The 24,165-nt window shown below is 40.1% G+C and overlaps 1 protein-coding gene across 2 annotated transcripts in view; it reads right to left on the bottom strand.

The window, feature by feature from the left end:
* CCNB3 (cyclin B3) overlaps window positions 1-24,165 on the bottom strand; it is a 65,456-nt gene that overhangs the window by 27,693 nt on the left and 13,598 nt on the right. Inside the window, exons 4-7 of one of the 2 annotated variants that reach the window (XM_047765579.1) lie at window positions 22,717-22,838; window positions 5,673-8,547; window positions 4,267-4,365; window positions 2,282-2,374 (exon numbers count right to left, since the gene is read on the bottom strand). In XM_047765579.1, coding sequence (XP_047621535.1) covers window positions 2,282-2,374; window positions 4,267-4,365; window positions 5,673-8,547; window positions 22,717-22,838 — 3,189 coding nt within the window. The remainder of the gene's footprint in view (window positions 1-2,281; window positions 2,375-4,266; window positions 4,366-5,672; window positions 8,548-22,716; window positions 22,839-24,165) is intronic. The other variant, XM_047765582.1, reaches the window with a different exon arrangement.

The raw sequence follows: 24,165 nt of genomic DNA, 5'->3' as shown, positions 1-24,165 counted from the left end.
TCAGATCCCATGTTGCTGTGGCTGTGGTGTAGGCTGGCGGCTACAGCTCCGATTGGACCCCTAGCCTGGGAACCTGCACATGCTGCAGGTGTGACCCTAGAAAAGGCAAAAAGACCAAAATAATAATAATAATAATAATAAATAAATAAAAAGTTGAGTCCAGGTGTTCCCATTGTGGCTCAGCGGTAACAAACCTGATTAGTATCCATGAGGATTCAGGTTCAATCCCAGCCTCACTCAGTGGGTTAAGTATCTGGCATTGCCCTGGGCTGTGGTGTAGCTCACAGAGGCAGCTCAGATCCTACGTTGCTGTGGCTGTGGTGTAGGCTGGCAGCTGCAGCTCCAATTGGACCCCTAGCCTGGGAACTTCCATGTGGTGAACACTCAGCCCTTAAGAGGAGAAGGAAGGAAGGAAGGAAGGAAGGAAGGAAGGAAGGAAGGAAGGAAGAAAGAGAGAGAAAAAAAGGGAGAAAGAAAGGAAGAAAGGAAGGAAGGAAGAGAGAAAGAGAGAAAGAAAGGAAGGAAGGAAGGAAGGAAGGAAGGAAGGAAGGAAGGAAAACATTGAGTTCATCGTTCCAGCTGGTAGAGAGATTTTATCTGTTATCCATTTATTTCCTATTCCTACGCCCAGTTTCATGCCATTTGAGAATGGGATGAGACGGTCTTCTCCTTTCTCATCTATATCACTCATAAAAAAAAAATGTTTTGCCTTTTTAGGGCTGCACCCATGACATATGGAAGTTCCAAGGCTAGGGGTCAAATCAGAGCTGCAGCTGCCATCTAGCACCACAGCCACAGCAACTCAGGATCCAAGACACGTCTTTGATTTATACCACAGCAAACAGCAACACTGGAACCCCAACCCACTAAGCAATGCCAGGGATTGAACCCAAGTCCTCATGGATACTAGTCAGGTTTGTTGCTGCTGAGCCATGACTGGAACTCCCTAAAAATGGTGGTCAGAACAAAGTCCACTGGCAGTCTACTAGATATCTCTTGCTTGGCTATGATCAGCAGTCTTTGCGGTCAATTTTACTTATTGAAGATCTACCCAAATTCTACTCTTATCAAATTTACTATTCTTCGTTTCCATAAGATGAGAGACATTTTCATGCCTTACTGATGTTCAAATATACCATGTCTATGACATTTCCCTAGTCTGTCACTCCAAAGTGAGCCTGAACCACTCCTTTGGTATTTAAAGGATACTAAACTATATGACCTTTTCTTCCTAATTTTATATAACACTGTGCTGGGCTTAGACCACGCCTTATATTTCCTTGCGAACTCCATAGCAATCCATTCATTCAACAAATATTTATTGACCTCTACTACATCCAGGTACTATTCTGGGCTAGGCTTCCTTCATGTAAAGCAATAATTATGTATTTATAGCAGTATTTGGAGTCCCTGTTGTGGTGCAGCAGAAACGAATCCGACTCGTATCCATGAGGATGTGGGTTCGATCCCTGGCCTCTCTCAGTGGGTCAGGGATCCAGCATTGCTATGAGCTGTGGTGTAGGTCCCAGATGCAGCTTGGATCCTGGGTTGCTATGGCTGTGGTGTAGGCCAGCAGCTGTAGCTCCAATTCGATCCCTAGCCTGGGAACTTCCATACGCCACAGGTGCGCCTCTAAAAGGCCAAAAAAAAAAAAGGAATATATATATAGCAATATTCCCTCAAATGTCCAACCCTCAACAAAAAACCACCTGCCATGTTGGGTGCTACACTGTCCGTCCTATTACCCATCCCATCCAAAGCTTCAAAGACTTTATCACTAGATATACCTTGAAAGGATTTTGAGAATGATTAAACTACCTTTTACATCATTGCCTTTTCTAAAAATATCTTTCTTTCCACTGAGTACCCACGGTGCCTTATTAATAACATCCTTTTCTTTCCCTTTTTTATTTATTTATTTATTTATTTATTTGGCCTCACCCGCAACATGAGGAAGTTCCCAGGGCCAGAGATCAAACTTGTGCCACAGCAGCAACCCAAGCCACAGCAGTGACAATGCCAGATCCTTAACTGCTGGGCTACCAGGGAACTCCAATAACATCCTTAGAGTACTTAGTATATTTTACTTTGTATTGTCTTACCTGTCTGCATGTCTTATCTTGCCCCATAGGTCATAAGCTCCCTGAAGGCAGGAAGTCATGGCTTATTCAGTAGTTCTGTAGATCCAGTAAATTTTTACTGTGTTTGGCCCCTGCAAAGCTTAATGAATAATTGATAAAGAGAAAGAGCAGCCCCTTAAGGCAGCAGTTGTCAAGCTTACCTGCACCTCCACCAACCAATCCACGAGAATGGCCCTCATGTCACTGTTGATATCAGTCTGCCTGGCCATGTATTTTTTAAGTATAAACTTTTCCTGGCAGCAAGAAGAAAGAAATGTTAACAAATAAACTCTTCCTGGAGTTTAAACACTGTAACTTAGGAAACAAATACTTGCAACTAATATCTCAGGAAAAAACTGTAACTTAAGTAACTTCTTCACAGTTTTTTGTTTTTGTTTTTTTTTTTGTTTGTTTGTTTGTTTTTACTATTTCTTGGGCCGCTCCTGTGGCATATGGAGGTTTCCAGGCTAGGGGTCCAATCGGAGCTGTAGCCGCCAGCCTACACCAGAGCCACAGCAACACAGGATCCGAGCCGTGTCTGCAACCTACACCACAGCTCATGGCAATGCCGGATCATTAACCCACTGAGCAAGGGCCAGGGATCAAACCCGCAACCTCATGGTTCCTAGTCGGATTCGTTAACCACTGTGCCACGACAGGAACTCCTTCTTCACAGTTTTAACTCATTATTTTTCAGCTGGTATCAGATAGGAAGCAAAGAATCCTTTACCAGACAAGGTTCCGTTATCCTTGGGAAAAGGACACACATGTTATTTGTGCGCGGATATTGAGGTGTCAGGGTGTTTATTGAGGAGTCCAGGAGACTATGGAATAAGGGCAGGTGCACACCTGGGAACAGAGGTTCACACGTATGACCACCGTTGGGATACCACTGAGATTCTGCCCCTTCTTTGCAATTCAATCTAAAGCATGATGCCATGCTGTGTAGAGGAGTTCTTCTCAAACTTTAACAGGCATACGTGAAAGATACTTGGGGATCTTGAAATTTCATATTCTAATTTAGAAGGTCTTGGATGAGGCTAGGTTTCTTCCTTTCAAACAAGATCTCAAGTGGAACTGATACTGCTGAGCTAAGGCCTGCAGTGTTAGTAGAGCAAAAGTATCTCTTGCTTCCTCTGAAGTATACTAGAAAATTTAGAGGCTCTGGAGTCAGTTAATCTATCTCTATGTCTCTAGAGAGGAGATAAGATAGTCACCCTTCCTCTTACCCATGGCCTGCTATAATTCTAGTTAGTAGATTATCTAGTTATGTAGTAGATTACCTAGTTATATAGTTAGATTACCTAGTTAGTAGATTACCTAGTTAGTAGGTTATCTAGTTAGTAGATATGGATATAGATAACTATGGAACTATGTTCCACTGAGAGAAAGAAGAAAATTTGCAATTGATGAACACTAGTAGCACAGGAGACCGGCAGATATCAAAGGAGAAACACGATTTCACCAGGTTGGAGAGCTGGGACAAAGGGTATGGTGTACACATGACGGCAGAAACTTGCACAGAGAAGGGAAAACATCGCTAAGACCAGCCACTTGGAAAGAGATCGTGACCATTTTCGTGTCTGAGATTATCTCCTCAGCAATTAAGAGATGCAGGCTTATGGTCTTCAAGGTAATCAGACTTTAGTTCATATCCCAGATCTCCTACCACAAATTAGTTGTGACTGAGCAGTTTCCCCCAACTAGAAAAAGGAGAGACTAATACCTACCATCAGGAAATTATTGGAAGAATTAAACAGGATCGTGTTTATAAATCCCTTAGCACAACTTTTTTTTTTTTTCTTTTTTGGCTGCCCTGCAGTATATGGAATTCCCAGGCCAGGGATCAGATCCTAGCTGCAGTTGCAACCTAAGCCACAGCTGTGACAGCGGATCCTTAATCCACTGGGCCAGATCAGGGATCGAACGTGTGTTCCAGCTCTCTCAAGACACTGCCAGTCCCATTGCGTCACAGCGGGAACTCCCACGATGTTTAACTCACAGTAAGCTACCAGTGGATGTCAGTTGCTGCTATTATTATTGTCATTATCATTATTACCTCCTCCTTTAAACTTGCATTTGAGGGAAATATGATGAGGAAATAAGAACTAGAAATCATTGCCCCTCTCCCCCACCACCTACACACCTCTCTCTCCTTCATGTAACTGAAGATATCCTTGGCATATATTGAGTTGAAAAATGGATCACTGTGGTCCTTGTCAATATCCTCCAGTAGGGTCAACTGCTTGGAAAGCACCAAAAAGACATATTAGGGGAAAGATTCCAAGAGAAGCTTAGGACATTTACATAAAAAATTATTCATTCGCCCCTCTGTCATCTTCTGCTAAGGTTCCTCAAATCTTATACATCCTGGGCCATAACAGAGCACCCCTTGGCCCTATAATTTTTTTTTTTTTTGGTCTTTTTAGGGCCACACCCGTGGCATATGGAGGAGGTTCCCAGGCTAGGGGTCGAATCGGAGCTGCTGCCACCGGCCTACGCCACAGCCACAGCAACAGCAACGCCAGATCCGAGCCGCGTCTGTGACTTACACCATAGCTCACAGCAACGCCGGATCCTTGACCCACTGAGCGAGGCCAGGGATCGAACCCACAACCTCATGGTTCCTAGTTGGATTCATTAACCACTGAGCCACGACGGGAACTCCCAGCCCTATAATCTTCATACTGTTGAGAAATGCTTAGTCCTCCTCCTCATACACACCTGCTCTGCCTTAAGAACCGAGCACTATTTTTAGAGGCAAGCTCAAGATTCTCCAAGAAAGAGATTCTTAATTTACTCTTTCAGCTTATGTCACCTGCCTTCTTAGGCCCCTTGTTAGGTCTCAGTGCTTTGATCTGGCCTGATTCTTATTATTATTTTCCTCCCTTATACACCTTTATCCAGATTGTTTTGCCTACAAGAGGGGTTGCGCTCTCTCTCTCTCTCTCCCCCCCCCCCCCCGCCCCCTCCCTCTCTCTCTCTCTCTTTCTCTCTCTCACACACACACACACACACACACACACACACACACACAGTATTCTAGACCCTTGAGGGTATTCCTGGAATAAATACTTTCTTTTTTCTTTTTTTTGTCTTTTTGCCATTTTGGGGGGCCGCTCCCGTGGCATATGGAGGTTCCCAGGCTAGGAGTCCAATCAGAGCTGTAGCTGCCAGTCTACACCACAGCCACAGCAACTCGGGATCCAAGCCACATCTGCACCCTACACCACACCTCATGGCAACGCCGGATCCTTCACCCACTAAGCAAGGCCAGGGATTGAACCCACAACCTCATGGTTCCTAGTTGGATTTGTTAACCACTGAGCCCCGATGGGAACTCCTGGAATAAATACTTTCTAACTGCTCAAGTATATCACTATGCCAACCAGGAAGTCAAGGGATTCTACAAGGCCAATTTGATTTACTGTAGCTTACTATACGCAACCCAATTGCTTAGGAAGGAAAAAAAAAAAAATCTCGTTGCTAGCAGCCGCTTCCAGGACAACAAAGAATACTTCATCTAATTTAAGAAGAAAGAAAGCAGAATACCTCCTCCTGTGATCTCTTGCCCCGAGATGAGGAAGGTTTATTGGAACTGGATTCACAAGCACTGGACTTGCTTGTGGCACTGAATTTGCCCACACTGGACATGACAACAGTGCTGCACATGCCTGTTCTAGATTTAGGAGCAGTGGTGGTGGACACATGTGGGCTGCTTTCAACTTGGAGGACCAAGAAATCTTTAAGAAAGGTATCTTCCTTGTGAGTGAGATTCTCTGGCAAGGTCCCTGACTCCTTGCAGGGCAAGTCCTTCTCACTGCTGGGCTTTTCCTGCAAGGCCAAGGGCTCCTTCAACATAGGCTTCTCCTCCATTGGGAGATTCTCCTGCAAAGCCCAGGGCTCCTTGATGGGGGTCTCCTTTTCACTCCTGGGATTCTCCCGTGTGGCCAAGGACTCCCTCAGGATGGTCTCTTTTTCAGTGCTGGGCTTCTCCTGCAAGGCCTGCAGCTGCTTCATAAGGGACTCCTCCTCCTCACTGATCATGTTCTTTTGCAAGGCCAACTGTTCTTTCAAGAGGAACACCTCCCCCTGAGCAGTGGGCTTCTTCTTTAAAGATAATTGCCCCACTACGGTCGTTGCTGCCTCAGCAGAGAGTTCTTCATCCAGAACTAATGGTTTCTTGAAAAGGAATTCCTCTTCAGTGGTGCTATTCTCCTGGAAAGCCAACATCTTCAAGGAATCCTCTTCAGCATCAGTCTTTTGCAAGGCCAAAGACTTACAGAAGAGGGATGCATCTTTGTGGGTAGGTTTAACATGCCATGACAATGGCTCCTGAAAAGGGAATTCCTCCTCGGCAGTAGGCTTCTCGTCCAAGGTCACTGGTTCCTTAATATATGATTCTTCTTCAGTGATGATATTCTCCTGCAAGGCCAATGGCTTCTTTGAGAGGGACACCTCTTGCAGAGTGGTGGGCTTCTCTTTCAAGACAGACGGATCCTGGAAGAGGAACTCCTCTTCAGGTGTAGCCTTTTTTTTAAAGGGCAATAGCTTCTTAAAGAGTGACTCCTCTTCGGAGGTGGTCTTCTCTATGATCAATGGCGTCTTCAAGAGGGGTGTCTTCCCCTGACTGATTCGCCTCGTTTTTAAAGATAATGGTGCTGTGGTAAGAACTGCCTCATCAGTTGAAGACTTCTTCCTAAATGACACTGGCTCTGTAATGCAGGAATCTTTACCCTTGCCAATCATATTCTGCAAGTCTGACAGTTCTTGGCAGATGGACATGACCATTTGAGTGGTGCATGTCTTCTTCTTTAAAGATAATGGCTCCTTGGTAGAGACTGCCACTTTTGTGGTATGTTTCTTCCCAAAGGATACTGGCTCCATATGAAGTCCATCTTTATTGTAAATATCCTCTTGGAATTCCAATGGCTTCTTCACCAGGGCTACATCCCCCTGAGTGGTGTGCTTCTCTTGCAGTGCAGATGGCTCCTTGAAGAGGGACTCCTCCTCAGTGGTGGGTTTCTTTTTAAAGGATAATGACTCCTTAATGAGTGACTTCTCTCCAGAAGTAGTCTGCAATCCTAGTGACTTGGTCAAGCAGGACACCTTACCCTGAGTGGTACACTTCTTCTTAAAAGGTAACAGCTTCTTGGTGGAGGTTGCCCCTTTCTTCTCAAAAGCCAGAGGCTCCTTTAAAGGTGACTCCTCCTCAGCTGGAGTCTTTTGCAAGATCAAGGGCTTCTTCAAGATGGATACCTCCTCCTGAGTAGTGTGATTCTCCTGCAATGCAGAGGGCTCTTGAAAAAGGGACTCCTTGGTGGTAGGCTTCTGCTTAAAGGACAATGGCCCTTTAATGAGTGATTTCTCTTCAGAGGTGATCTTCTGCAATGGTAGTGGCTTCTTCAAGTGGTACATCTTCCTCTGAGTGGTACGCTTCTTCTTTAAAGGTAATGTCTTCTTGGAGAGGGCTGCCTCCGTAGTAGTATGCTTCTTCCTAAGGGAAATGGTCTCCATAAGAAATTCATCTTTGCCATCTTTTTTCTTCTGAAATGCCCATGGCTTCTTAAAGAAGGTAACTTCCCCATCTTGCAACACAGATTGCTCCTGGAAGTGGGACTCATCCTTATTGGTTGGCCTCTTTTTAAAGGACAAGGACTCCTTAATTAGTGTCTTCTCTCCTGAGGTGGTCTTCTGCAGTTCTAATGGCTTCTTCAAGTGGGTCATCTTCCCCTGAGAAGTACACTTTTTCTTTAAAGATAATGATCTCATGGTGAGGGTTGTCTCCTCAGTGGTAGGTTGCTTCTTAAAAGCCAGTGGCTCCTTAAAGAGGGAATCCTCTTCAATGCTGATCTTCTCCTGCAAGGCCAGTGATTTCTTCAAAATGGATACCTGTGGCTCAGTGGTGTGCTTCTCTTGCAATGCAGGTGGCTCCAGGACATGGCATTCCTTTTCAGTGGTAGGCTTTCCCTTAAAAGGCAATAGCTCTTTAATGAGTGACTTCTCTTCAGAGGTTGTCTTCTGTAATACTAGTGGATTCTTCAAACAGGACAACTTCCTCTGAGTGGCACACTTTTTCTTTAAAGATAACAGCTTCTGGGTAGGGGTTTCCTCCTCAGTTTTAGGCTTCTTCCAAAAAGTCACTGGCTCTACAACATCACTGTCAGTCTCTTCCTGCAAGGATAGAGGCTTCTCCAAGAAGGATCCCTCTCCTTGATTTGCACATTTCTTTAAAGATAATGACCTCTTGATGAGGGCTGTATCCTCAGTAGTGGGTTCCTCTTTTAAAATAGATGGCTTTTTGAAAAGAAATGCCTCGTCACTGGTGGGTGTTTTGGAGCTGGTAGATATCTCCAGAATGAGTGATTTATCTACATTTGGTACCATGGTGGTTGAGACTACTGCTGGTGAAGGTTCCACCTTATACCTGTAAAGGAAACAATGTCTGAGTATAAGACAAATGTAGTTCCTAGAATCCTCACCTACCATCTCATTTTGTCATTTCACTTACTAAATGTATGGAAAGGAAAGGGCTCCAACCCCAGGAGACAAACTTGAGGGTAAAAATCAATGGGTACCATAGTGAATCAACTAAGTAGTACACTGGATAGTTTCTATGACCTAGGTCCCCACACTTTTCTAAAAATTTTCCCCTGAAATAATGCTATGGTTTCTCATGTGATTCATTACCTTTATTTATATACAAAAGCTTTTATTATAATACTTACCACATTGTATGAGTGATTTGCTAATATATCAGTCTCCTTCACTAGCTGCATTTATTTGTCTTTGTCTGTCAATACCAGGCATCTGGTAAGATTCAGGTTGAAATTAATATTGTTTGAAGGCTTATGAGAGAGGATTATAAGAAAGAGACTTATAAAAGGCTTAGGAAGACTTATAAGAGAAAGATAGGCTGGTACTTAATGCTCGTGGTATCTAACCATATTCCCTTCACTCTAGGCTATTCACAAGATGCTGTCCTAGTGGAGGTAATAAAAAGACCAAAATATGCATTTGTTCACATGTGTCAGATGTAAACTTTTGTTTTGAATGGGACTGTATGCCCAATTACAGTGACTAACCTTGTGTGACCAAATCACTGTATGACTAGAAATCAAAATAAGAAAATGGAGAAGATTAAGGGTAAATACATTCATCAGTCTGAACAAGAGTAAGTATTTCTAAAAGACTAAATATGGTATGGTTCCATATATATGAAACATCTAGAAGAGACATATCCATAGAGGTATATCCATAACAGCAAAGGGCTAGACTGGTAGTTGCCTGGAGCTGGGGAGGGGTGGAGAGGAGAGTAGAAAGAGGGACTGAGAAAGATAAGGTATTCTGAGTATGAGTTTCTTTGAGGGGGGTTGCTGAAAAAGTGCTAAAATTAAATAGTGGTGATGGCTATACAATTCTATAAATCTTAAAAACCCCTGAGGGATTAAGATGATGGAACAGAAGGACTGGAGCTCAACTTCTCTCATAAAAACAACAAAATTACAACCAGATGCTGAGCAACCTTCAACCAAATGGACTGGAAACTTTCAAAAAGATATCCTACTCCAGAAGACAAAGAGGAGGCCACATCAAGAGGCAGGAGGGCTGATTATACAATACAAGAAACCCCATACCTCCCAGGTAGGAAGCCCCACAGACTGGAAAGTAACTGGTCCACAGAGACTCACCTACAGGAGTGAGAGTTCTGAGCCCCACATAAAATCCATACATCTGGGGATCTGGCACTGTGAGAAAGAACCCCTGCATCTGGAACTGAAGGCCAGTGGGACTTATGTGCAGGAGTTCCATGGAAATGGGCGAAATGGAGACCCCATTCTTGAAAGGCACACACAGACTTAAATGTGCACTGGGTCCCAGGGCAAAGTAAAGGCACCATAGGAATTTGGTCAGACCTGAATGCAGTTCTTGGAGGATCTCCTAGGAAAACAGAGGGTGACTGTGGCTTGTGGCAGAAGGGCATTGGAGGCAAAGCTCTTGGGAACATTCACCTGCATGCCTTTCTCTGGAGGTGGCCATTTTGAGAAAATCTGGCCCCACCCATCAGTGCTGAGAAGCCCCAGGACAAACAATAATTCAGGTGGGATCACAGCCCGACCCATCAGTAAACCCACCAGGCACACAGCCACCTCTAATCTCACCCAGAGACAAAGCCCCCCACCCACCAGAGAGATAGGACTCAGCCCCACCTACCAGTGGGCAGGCACCAGTCCCTCCCATCAGCAAGCCCCTGTACCAACTTCAGCCACAAGGGGGGCAGACACCAGAAGGAAGAGAGGCTACAACTCTACTGTCTGCAAAAAGGTCACCACACCAAAAACCTATAAAAATGAAAAGACAGAGAACTATAACTAGGATAAGGGAGAAAGAAAAAAACACAGAAAATCAACTAAGTGATCTGAAAATTCTCAGCCTCCAGGAAAAAGACTTTAGACTGATGATGTTGAAGATGATGCAAGACATTGGAAATAAACTGGAGGCAAAGATGGATAATTTATAGGAAACACTGAGCAAAGAAATACAAGATATAAAACTTAAGCAAGCAGAGACAGAAAATACAATAACTGAAATAAAAAATTCATTAGAAGCAGCCAACAGCAGAATACAGGAAGCAGAAGAACGAATAAGTAAGGTGGAAGACAGATAAGTGGAAATTATGGATGTGGAACAGAAAAGAGAAAAAAGATTGAAAACAAATGAAGAGAGGCTCAGAGAACTCTGGGACAACATTAAATGCAACAACATCTGTATTATAAGGGTGCCAGAAGGAGAAGAGACAGAGAAAGGGACAGAAAAAATATTCAAAGAGATGATACCTGAAAAATTCCCTAACATGGGAAAGGAACCACTCACTCAAATCCAGGAAACTCAACAAGTACCATATAAAATAAGCCCAAGGAGGAACACCCTGAGACACATATTAATCAAACTGACCAAAATTAAAGACAAAGAGAAAATCTTGAAAGCAGCTAGGGAAAAGAAACAAATAACATACAAGGGAACCCCAATAAGGTTATTAGCAGATTTTTCAGCAGAAACTCTGCAGGTCAGCAGGGAGTGGCATGATACACTTAATGTGATGAAAGGAAAAAACCTCCAACCAAGTTTACTTTACCCAGCAAGGCGCTCATTCATATTTGAAGGAGAAATCAAAAGCTTTACAGATAAGCAAAAGCTAAGAGAATTCAGCAACACTAAACCAGCTTTACAACAAATACTAAAGGAACTTCTCTAGGCAGAAAAGAAAAGGCCACAATCAGAAACAAAAATAGCACAAATGACAAGGCTCAACAGTAAAGGCATATATACAGTAAATACATGAAATCATCCATGCACAATTATGCTACCAAAATCAGAAATCATGACAAGAGGAGGGTACAAACCAGGACACTGGAGATGCACTTGCAAGTAAGAGACCAACAACTTAAAACAATCATACATATATATATATATATATATATATATATATATATATATACACACACACACACACACACACACACACACACACACACTCCTATGTCAAAACTTCATGGCAACTGCAAACCAAAAATCTACAACTAATAAACAAACAAGAAAAAGCAACTCAAATACAACACTAAAGATCGTCATCAAACCACAAGAGGAGAGAATAAGAGAAGAAGGGAAGAAAAAAGAGCAACAAAAATAAATCCAAAAACAGTTAATAAAATGGCAATAAGAACATATATATCAATGATTACCTTAAATATTAATGGAACAAATGCCCCAACCAAAAGACACAGACTGGCTGAATGGATATAAAAACAAGATCCATATATATGCTGTCTTCAGGAGACCAACTTCACTTCTAGGGACACATACAAACTGAGAGGATGGAAGAAAATATTCCATGCAAATGGGAATCAAAAGAAAGCTGGAGTAGCAATACTCATAACAGACAAAATAGACCTTAAAATGAAGAATATTTTAAGGGACAAGGAAGGACACTACATAATGATCAAAGGATTAATCCAAGAAGAAAATATAACTATTTTAAATATCTATGCACCCAACATAGGTTCACCACAATATATAAGGCAACTGCTAACAACCTTAAAAGGATAAATAAACAATAACACAATAGTAGTGGGGGATTTTAACACCCCACTTACAGCAATGCAACAGGTCATCCAGACAGAAAATCAATAAGGAAACCCAGGCCCTGAATGAAGCATTAGACCCAATGCACTTAATAGATATTTATACAACATTCCATCCAAAAGCAACAGAATACACATTCTTCTCAAGTGCACACAGACATTCTCTATGATTGATCACATTCTGGGCTACAAATCAAGCCTTGGTAACTTTGAGAAAATTGAAATCATATCAAGCATCTTTTCCAACCACAACTCTATACAACTGGAAATCAACGACAAGAAAAAAACTGCAAAAAACACAAACACATAGAGACTCAACAACATGCTACTAAATAAACAATGCAACACTGAAGAAATTAAAGAGGAAATTTAAAAATACCTAGAAGCAAATCACAACAAAGATACAACACTCCAAAACCTATGGGATGCAGCAAAAACACATCTAAGAGGAAAGTATATAACAATACAAGCCTACCTCAGGAAACAAGAAAAAGCTCAAATAAACAAGCTAACTTTACATCTAAAGCAGCTCAAGAGAGAAGAACAGACAAGACCTAAAGTTAGTAGAAGGAAAGAAATCATAAAGATCAGAGCAGAAATCGAAGAAATAGAAACAAAGAAAACCATAGAAATGATCAATGAAACGAAAACCTGGTTCTTTAAAAAGATCAACAAAATTGATAAACCCTTAACCAGACTTATCAAAAAAAAAAGAGAGAGGACTCAAATCAATAAAATTAGAAATGAAAAAGGAGAAGTAACAACGGACATCACAGAAATACAAAGGACCATAATACCACTATAAGAAAATATGCGCCAATAAAATGGAAAACCTAGAAGAAATGCACAAATTCTTAGAAAAGTACAATCTTCCAAGACTAAACCAAGATGAAATAGAAAAGATGAATGGACCAATCACAAGAACTGAAATTGAAACTGTGATTTTCAAACTTCCAACAAACCGAAGTCCAGGACCAGACAGCATCACCGGCGAATTTTATGATTTAGAAAAAGAAGAGCGAACACCTATCCTTCTGAAACTATTCCAAAAAATTACAGAGGAAGGAACACTCCCAAACTCATTCTATGAGGCCACCATCACCCTGATACCAAAACCAGACAAAGATACCACAAAAAAAGAAAACTACAGGCCAATGCAAAAATCCTCAACAAAATACCAGCAAACCGCATCCAACAATACATTAAAAGGATTGTACATCAGGATCAAGTGGGATTTATCCCAGGGATGCAAGGGTTCATCAATATCCGCAAATCCATCAGTGTGATACACCACATTAACAAACTGAAGAATAAAAACCATATGATCCTCTCAATAGATGCAGAAAAAGCCTTTGACAAAATCCAACACCCATTTCTGAGAAAAACCCTTCAGAAAGTGGGCATAGTGGGAACCTACCTCAACATAATAAAGGCCATATATGACAAACCCACAGCTAACATAATTCTCAATGGTGAAAAGCTGAAAGAATTCCTGGGGAGATCAGGAACAAGACAAGGATGTCCACTCTCGCCACTACTATTCAACATAGTTCTGGAAGTCCTAGCCTCAGCCATCAGAGAAGTAAAAGAGATAAAAGGAATCCAAATTAGAAAGGAAGAAGTCAAACTATCGCTATTTGCAGATGACATGATACTACACCTAGAAAATCCTAAAGACTCTACCAGAAAGCTGTTACAGTTCATCCATGAATTTGGCAAAGTCACAGGATACAAAATTAATACACAGAAATTGATGGCATTTCTATATACTAACAACAAAAGATCAGAAAGAGAAATTAGGGAAGCAATCCCATTTTCCACTGCATCCAAAAGAATAAAATACCTAGGAGGAAAACTACCTAAAGAGACAAAAGACCTGTATGTATTCTGAAAACTATTTGACACTGATGAAAGAAATCAAAGATGACACTAATAGATGGAAAGACATACCATGCTTGTGGATTGAAGAATTATTATCAAAATGACTATACTACCCAAGGCAATCTACAGATTCAATGCAATCCCTATCAAATCACCAAGGACATTTTTCACAGAACTCAAACGAAATATTTTAAAGTTTGTTTGGAAACACAAAAGACCCAGAATAACCAAAGATATCCTGAAAAAGAAAAATGGAGCTGGAGGAATCAGGCTCCTGGACTTCAGACTAAACTACAAAGCAACAATCATCAAAACCATATGGTACTAGCACAAAGACAGAAATATAGATCGGTGGAATAGGATAGAAAGCCCAGAATTAAAGCCACGCACCTATAGCCAACTAATTTATGACAAAGGAGGCAAGAATATACAATGGAGAAAGGACAGCTTGTTCAATAAGTGGTGCTAGAAAAACTGGACAGCCACATGGAAAAGAATGAAATTAGAACACTCCCTAACACCACACACAAAAAGAAACTCGAAATGGATTAAAGACCTAGATATAAGACCAGATACTCTAAAACTCCTAGAGGAAAACATAGGCCAAACACTCTCTGACATAAACGACAGCAACATCTTCTCAGATCTACCTCTTAGAGTAATGACAGTAAAAACAAAAATAAACAAAGGGACTTAATTAAACTTAAAAGTTTCTGCACAGCAAAGAAAACCCTAAACAAAATGAAAAGACAACCCACAGAATGGGAGAAAATCTTTGCAAATGAATCAACTGACAAGGGATTAATCTCCAAAATTTATAAACACCTTGTGCAGCTCTATACCAAAAAAACAAACAACCTCATCAAAAAATGGACAGAAGATCTAAATAGACAATTCTCCAAAGAAGACATATGGATGGTCAAAAAACACATGAAAAGACATTCAACATCACTCATTATTAGAGAAATGCAATCAAAACCACTCTGAGGTACCACCTCACACCAGCCAGAATGGCCATCATCCAAAAGTCTACACACAATAAGTGCTGGAGAGGGTGTGGAGAAAAAGGAACCCTATTACACTGTTGGTGGGATTGTAAATTGGCGCAACCACTGTGGAAAACCATATGGAGATTCCTCAGAAAACTAAAAACAGAACTACCATTTGATCCAGGAATCCCACTCCTGGGTATCTATCCAGAGAAAACCATGACTCACAAAGACAGATGTACTTCAGTGTTCATTGCAGCACTATTTTCAATAGCCAAGACATGGAAACAACAACCTAAATGACCATCAACAGAGGACTGGATAAAGAAAATGTGGTATATATACATGATGGAATATTACTCAGCCATTAAAAAGAACGAAATACTGGCGTTTTTAGCAATATGGATGGACCTAGAAATGATCATGCTAAGTGAAGTCAGTCAGACAATGAGACACCAACATCAAATGCTATCACTTACATGTGGAATCTAATACAAGGACACAACAAACTTCTTTGCAAGAACGGACACTGACTCACAGACTTTGAAAAATTTATGTTTTCCAAATGAGACAGGCTGGGGTATAGGGGGATGCACTGAAGGTTTGGGATGGAAATGTTGTAAAATTTGGTTGTGATGACTGTTGTGCACCTATGAATGTAATAAAATTCATTAATTAAATAAATAAATAAATCCCAATGTTACTATAAGTAAAAATCAAAATATCAGTTATTTTACTGATTTCTTTTTTGGGCTAATATAAGTTTATATATATGAAAACTTTTGTAGAATATTTCACTTATGTCTCTTCAGATTCCTATTTAATACTAGGAACTTTTTTGTGGATGTAATTGAACTTTTGGAATGCAGAAATTAGAGAAAAACACTGTGTTGTCTTTAAAGGATGTGGTTTAATTAGACCTTTTGAAATGAATGAATTTTAAAAAAAAACACTGAATTGTTGGAGTTTCCTGGTGGTTTAGTGGGTTAAGGACCCAGCATTGTCACTGCTATGACGTAGGTTGGATCCCTGGCCCCAGAACTTCTGCATGCCATGGGCATAGACTACATAAATAAACAAATAAAATGAAGTGCCTCAAAAAATTCCATCTGACCAGATGGGTTCCATGTCCCTCCTAATGAGAACTAGAATTAGTCTTTAGATAGTCTAGTTATGATAAAGATCAGGCATTCTGGATCTAGACTGCCTGGATCCAAACCCTGGCTCTTCCACTTATTGGCTGGATGACCTTGGGCAAGTTAATGTTCTATGTTTCACTTTTTTTTTCACCTGTAAATAATAATATTACCTCCTATAGAGGCTACTGTAAATATTTGATTAATATGCATAAAAACACTTAAAACAAATAATTGTTAGAAACAATTGCATACCAATAAATCAGATAATTTAGATAAAGTGGACAAATTCCTATGAATATACAAATGACCTAAAGACTCAAAAAGGAAATAGAAAAAAAATAGAAAAGAAAATAGGAAATCTGGACAGACCTATAAACAAGTAAAGACACTGAATTAATAATCAAAAACTATCCACAAAGAAAAATCTAGGCACAGATGTCTTCACTACTGAATTCTACTAAAAATTTAAACAAGAATTAATACCAATACTTCATGAACTCAGGAAGAGGTAAGAATATGTCCAAAGTTATAATGTGAGACCAATATTTTTCTGATGCCAAAAACAAAGATATCACAAGAAAATCCTAGTCTAATATATATTACAAATATGGATGCAAAAATCCTCCACAAACCCAGAAATAAACCCTGACACCTATGGTCAATTAATCTTTGACAAGGGAGGCAAGAACATAAAATGGGAAAAAGAAAGTCTATTCAGCAAGCATTGCTGGGAAACCTGGACAGCTGCATGCAAAGCAAAGAAACTAGAACACACCCTTACACCATGCACAAAAATAAACTCCAAATGGCTGAAAGACTTAAATATACGACAGGACACCATCATACTCCTAGAAGAAAACATAGGCAAAACACTCTCTGACATCAACATCATGAATATGTTCTCAGGTCAGTCTCCCAAAGCAATAGAAATTAGAGCAAAAATAAACCCATGGGACCTCATCAAACTGAAAAGCTTTTGCACAGCAAAGGAAACCCAAAAGAAAACAAAAAGACAACTTTCAGAATGGGAGAAAATCGTTTCAAATGATGCAACTGACAAGGGCTTAATCTCTAGAATATATAAACAACTTATACAACCCAACAGCAAAAAAGCCAATCAACCCATGGAAAAATGGGCAAAAGACCTGAATAGACATTTCTCCAAAGAAGAGATACAGATGGCCAGCAAACACATGAAAAAATGCTCAACATCGTTGATTATTATAAGAGAAATGCAAATCAAAACTACCATGAGATATCACCTCACACCAGTCAGAATGGCCATCATTAATAAATCCACAAATAACAGATCCTGGGGGCAGGGTGGAGAAAAGGGAACCCTCCTGCACTGTTGGTGGGAATGTCAACTGGTACAGCCACTATGGAGAACAGTTTGGAGATACCTTAGAAATCTATACACAGAACTTCCATATGACCCCGCAATCCCACTCTTGGGCATCTATCCAGACAAAACTCTACTTAAAAGAGACACATGCACCCCATGTTCATTGCAGCACTATTCACAATAGCCAGGACATGGAAACAACCCAAATGTCCATCCACAGAGATTCGGAAGAGGTGGTATATATACACAATGGAATACTACTCAGCCATAAAAAAGAATGACACAGTGCCATTTGCAGCAACATGGATGGAACTGGAGAATCTCATACTGAGTGAAATGAGCCAGAAAGACAAAGACAAATACCATATGATATCACTTATAACTGGAATCTAATATCCAGCACAAATGAACATCTCCTCAGAAAAGAAAATCATGGACTTGGAGAAAAGACTTGTGGCTGCCTGATGGGAGGGGGAGGGAGTGGGAGGGATCAGGAGCTTGGGCTTATCAGACACAACTTAGAATAGATTTACAAGGAGATCCTCCTGAGTAGCATTGAGAATTTGTCTAGCTACTCATGTTGCAACAGAACAAAGGGTGGGGAAAAAAATGTAACTGTAATGTATACATGTAAGGATAACTTGATCCCCTTGCTGTACAGTGGGAAAATAAAAAAAAAAAATCCTCCACGAAATAGTAGCAAACCAAATCCAGAAGCATATAAAAGGATTATAAACCATGACCAAGTAGGATTTATCCAAGGAATGTAAAATTAGTTTAAAATCTGAAAATCAATTCATATATCATACATTAATGAAATAATAAACAAAAGCTAACTGATCATCTTAATAGATCCAGAAATGTCATTTGACAAAATCCAATACCCTTTCATGATAAAAGCACTCAGCAAAGTAGGACTAGAAAGGAGATACCTCAACTCTGAAAGAGCATCTATGAAAAACCCAAAGCTAACATCATAGCTAAAAGTAAAAGACTAATGCTTTCTCCTAAGATCAGGGAGAACAAAAGGACGTCCAACTCTTTTTTTGGGGGGGGAGTGGAACATTTGTCATATGGTAGTGAATAACTGATTGCTGATGCTTTATTAAAAGAACAGAGAGGTTCAGTTCTAAAATCCAAACTCTTTGCTATGGTCCCTAAGACCCTGGTGATCTTGCTCCTGCCTGCCTCTCCAAATCCATCTCTTAAGAAATATTAGTTCAGGAAATAGGTATGTAGTGTCTATGATTTCCAAAGATTGGGTAATCAGAGTAGGCTTCCTCAATAGAGTGATCAACTTTCCTTGTTTGTCTAGGACTGAAAGAGTTCCTGAGATGCAAAACTTTCATTGTTACATCTGGGCAAGTCCTAGGAAAACCAGAATAAGTTGGTCATCCAATCCTTGGAGGGTAAGGATGACCAACTCTTAGTACTTTTATTCAAAATAGAACTAGAGGTTCTTGCCAGAACAATTAGTTAAGAAAATAAAGGCATCCAGATTGAAAAAGAACAAGTAAAACTATCTGTGTCAGCAGATGACATAATCTTACATATAGAAAATCCTAAGGAAGCCACATGAACACTATTAGAACTAATAAATAAATTCAGCAAAATTCCATGATTCAAGACCAATATACAAAATCACATGTATTTCTACATCCTTGCAATGAACAATATGAAAATGAAATTATGAAAACGATTCCATTTACAACAGCAACAAGAATAAAATGCTTACAAAAAATTTAACAAAAGAAATGAAAAATTTACACTCTGAAAACTATTGAAAATGTCAAAAGAAATTACACATCTAAATAAATGGAAAGCCATCCCATAATTATGGATTGGAAGACTTAGTATTATTAAGATGGTAATACTCCCCAAATTGATTTACAGGTTCAACGCAACTTCTATAAGAATGCCAACTGGTTTATTAATAGAAATTAACAAGCTCATTCTAAAATTTATGTGGAATCGCAAGGAACCCAGAAGAGCCAAATCAATCTTGAAAAAGAGGAACAAAGATGGAGGAATCACACTTCCCAATTTCAAAACACACCACAGAGAAACAATAATCAAGATAGTATGGTACTGGCATAATGAAAGACATGTAGATCAATGGAATAAAATTGAGAGTTCAGAAATAAACTTGAATTTACAGTCAATTGATTTTCAACAAGGGTGCAAGATTAGTCTCTTCAAAAAAATGGTGCTGGAAAATCTGGATATTTACAATGCAAAACAATGAAGTTAGACCCCTAACACACACCAACAACAAAAATTAATTCAAAACAAATCAACAGGAATTCCTGTTGTGGCTCAGTGGTAACAAAATCAACTAGTATCCATGAGGACACAGGTTTGGTCCCTGGCCTCACTCAGTGGGTTAAGGATTCGGAGTTGCCATGAGCTGGAGTGTAGGTCGAAAATGTGGCTCAGATCCTGTGTTGCTATGGCTGTGGTGTAGGCCGGCAGCTGCAGCTCTGATTTGACCCTTATCCTGGGAATTTCCATATAGGGCACGTGTGGCCTTAAAAAAACACAAACAAAACAAATCAACAATCTAAGAGCTAAAACTTTAAAACTAGAAAGTCTTAAAAGTAAATGTTCATTGGAGTTCCCATTGTGGCACAGCAGAAACGAATCCAACTAGGAACCATGAGGTTGCAGGTTTGATCCTTGGCCTCACTCAGTGGGTTAAGGATCTGGCATTACTGTGAGCTGTGGTATAGGTTGCAGACACGGCTCAGATCTGGCATTGCTGTGGCAGTGGCATAGGCCGGCAGCTACAGCTCAGATTGGACCCCTAGCCTGGGAACCTCCATATGCCATGGATGCAGCACCAAAAAAGGACAAAAAGGCAAAAGACAAAAAAAAAAAAAAAAGTAAATGTTCATAACCCTGGATTGGTAATGGTTTCTTAGATATGACACCAAAAGTATAAACAACAAATGAAAAAATAAATTGGATGTCATTAAAATTAAAAATGTTTGTGCTTCAAGGGACATCAAGAATAAAATGAAAAGACAACCCACAGAATGCCTGAAAATATTTGCTAATCATATATCTGATTAGGGACTTGTAACCAGACTATACAACGAACTCCACCAACTCAATAATGAAGAGATCAATAACCAACTATTTCAAATGAGCACAGGATCTGAATAGACATTCCTCCAAAGAAGATATGCAAGTGGCTGATAAGCACACGAAAGATGCCCAAATCATTAGTCATCAGAGAACTACAAAACTAAACCACAATGAGATACCATCTCACACTCACTAGAATGGCCACTAAGAAGGAAAGAGAAAGAAAGAAAGAAAAGAAAGAAAAGAAAGAAAAGAAAGAAAAGAAAGAAAAGAAAGGAAAGAAAGAAAGAAAGAAAGAAAGAAAGAAAGAAAGAAAGAAAGAAAGAAAGAAAGCAAGCAAGCAAGCAAGCAAGCAAGCAAGCAGGATGTGAAAAATTTGACCTCCTCATCCATTGCTAGCAGGAATGTAAGATAGTGCAAACTCTGTAGAATACAGTTTGGCAGTTCCTCAATGAGTCCAACATAGAATCACTGTATGAACAAGCAATTACATTCCTAGTTACACATGAAGAAGAATTAAACACAGGCATTCAAGCAAAAAGTTTTACACTAATGTTCATGGCAGCACTATTCACAATAACCAAAAGGTAGAAATAATTCAAATGTTCATCAACTGATGAATGGATAAATAAATTATGGTACATCCATACAATGGAATATTATTTGGCAATAAAAAGGAATGAAGAACTGATACCTGCTAAAACATGGGTGAACCTTGAAAACATTAGCTAAGTGACAGAAACCAGACACATAAGACCACACATTGTATAACTCCACTTCTATGAAATGTCCAGAATAGGTAAATCTATAGAGATAGAAACAGGTCTATCTCTGGTTGCCTGGAAGTATGGAAGATGTGAGAATTGAGAGGTGACAGCTAAAGGTACAGGGTTTCTTCTGTGGTTGATGAAAAATGTTCTAAAATTCATTGTGGTAATGGCTGCATAACTCTGACTATACTAAAAACCATTGAACTCTACATTTTAAATGGATGAATTGTATGGGATGTGAATTACATCTCAATAAAATTGTTACCAAAAAAAAAACCCCACTTAAAATAATGTGTGATTATGGTGAGCTCTCAATAGATACTATCTATTAGTTCTAACACTATTATTGGAACTGTGAACTCTGAACGTTTACACATTTTGTGAGGATTTCCTTGCTAAAGTCAGAATGAAGAAAGACACTCAAAAGAAAATAATGCAGGGAATTAAGATCAAAATATACATGCAAATCCAAGGAATTTCATTTCAGCAAGAAACTGAGTAGGGCTGAATGCTAATCTCTGGGTTTGATTTCTTTCTGCTAGGTAATTAGCAAAGTGTCCTGTGGATCTGGCATGTTGATTTTTTGGAGTTCCCTAACCTTCTTCCTTTACCATTTGGAAGCCATGCTTAGCCCTACTATAGTTATCTAGCTAATCTTTTCTATTCTTCCCTAAAGAAGTAATTCTCACTGGAATGAGGAGAGGGTGTAGAAAGATCTCACTCCACTTTCTAACTCTTCTGCCAGTAAAAGTTTTCCTAGGAGTAAATCCTTTTTCCAATCCTAGATGAAAATACTCATATCTAACCTGCAAAACCTGTGATCGATTCTCTTTAACCACTGGAAAACACCCATTTCTGGCATAAGGAGACAGTAATTTCTCTACAGCAACCAGGAGCAAACCTCCCGGTAAGGCTTCTCATGAGATAAGCAGACTGGCAAGGTATCAGCCAGCTTCTGAGAATCCCCTGAAAAGTTAAGTTGCCTCCACACTCTCAAGCACAGACTAACTCAATCAGGGACTGAATTACTGAAAGGGAAAAGATGACCACAAGATCTTTTGACAAGTTCCCCAGTGACAACAGCTCTTTCAATATGCACATCATGGAGGTAGGGGTTGGGGGAGGTGGAGGGAGAAAGAGATACGAAGCCTAGAATTCTTCAGCAGCTCTGCCCAAGAGGGTCAAAAGGATGTCACACCCTGTCCTTTACATCTAAGACCATGCCATCTGAGTACCCTCTGACCTTTTAATATTCATCTCATTGTTTCCACGGGCAGGTGTGTTCCTGTTTATCTTCTTGGAAACATCTTTAACGAACTCATTATTGGCCTCCTTCTTGGTCGGGGCAGGTTGACTTTGAGAAGCCTGCAAAAAACAAAAAAGGAGGGATTCACGAGAGGGAAGCGAGAAAATGGAGAGACCCTCAAATTACATAATACGTGGCTCTTATAGGAAAGTCCTGACCCACATCCCCACCCTGGACACCTTGTTTGGGTGTTACCAGGAACACCAATCAAATTACCTCTCACCATCAGTATGATACTGGTCTTTATCTTGATGCCAGCTAGCAGTATAGCAGTACTTGGTACCTAGGGGCTAAAGAGCAGCCCTAAGTGATTTCAAGATACATTGGATGTGGTTCTGATCTCCAGGTCAGGCAAACTGGCTGGCAGATTCCCAAAAGATGTTTCGTAAGCACCACATTCCATTTTGCCCCGGTAAGATGTTCAGAGGGGAAAAACGACTATGTGACTGGCTTTGCTGCCTGGGTACACCAAGATGAACTAGGTTTTGGGGGTAGACCTCTAATACAACACTACCCATGATACATCTATCCCATCTCACCAAGGGGATAGTTATTTAACATGGGGCTCTGTGGAGCACCACCGCAAACTCGAACCATGACTAATCCTATTTAACAGTAGAAGAGATCATAGGCCTGGGAAGAATGTCAGGAAAAAAAAATCACTTTTAAAGTTATGCTTTCAAAAATGAAACAAATTGGGAAACCCATTGTGGCTCAGGGGGTTAAGAACGCGACATAGCAGAGGATGCAGGTTCAATCCCTGGCTTTGCTCAGTGGGTTAACTATCTCACGTTGCCACGAGCTGCCGTGTGGGTTACAGAGGCAGCTCAGACCTGGCATGGCTGTGGCTATGGTATAGGCCGACAGCTACAGCTCTGAGGCGCCCCCTAGCCTGGGAATTTCCATATGTTGTCGGTGTGGCCCTAAAAAGAAAAAAAATAATAAATAAATGAAATGAAACAAACTGATTCTAATTATATTCCAAATAAATACCATAACCACACTCAAGGGTAAAAGAAAGAAACAGAAGTAAATACAAGAAACAACTAAGCCACATAAACACAGAGTATATACATATACCCTCAACACATACATTCTCAGTCAGGATGGGTGTGGGAAGTGCTGAAGAATATGGCAAAGAAATCTGGAACTCTTTTTAGTAGGTTTGTTTCTTATGGTGATGTGGAAGAAGTAATTTTAAAACCCTTTTAGATGTAGTACCAAGGAAATGTATTGATGATCATGGGAACTGTGGTTTTCATTGTAGAAGAAACAAGAATACAAGAAAGAATCCTGTGTGCTGAAATGGGAGCTGTATGGACTCATGACTTCTTAAATAGGTATATGTTTATCTACATCTGAGACTATAGGCACGCATGTACTTGT

This window comes from Phacochoerus africanus, chromosome X (assembly GCF_016906955.1).
Source record: "Phacochoerus africanus isolate WHEZ1 chromosome X, ROS_Pafr_v1, whole genome shotgun sequence".
Classification (NCBI taxonomy): Eukaryota; Metazoa; Chordata; class Mammalia; order Artiodactyla; family Suidae; genus Phacochoerus; species Phacochoerus africanus.
This window is presented reverse-complemented; position numbering and strand designations above follow the sequence as displayed.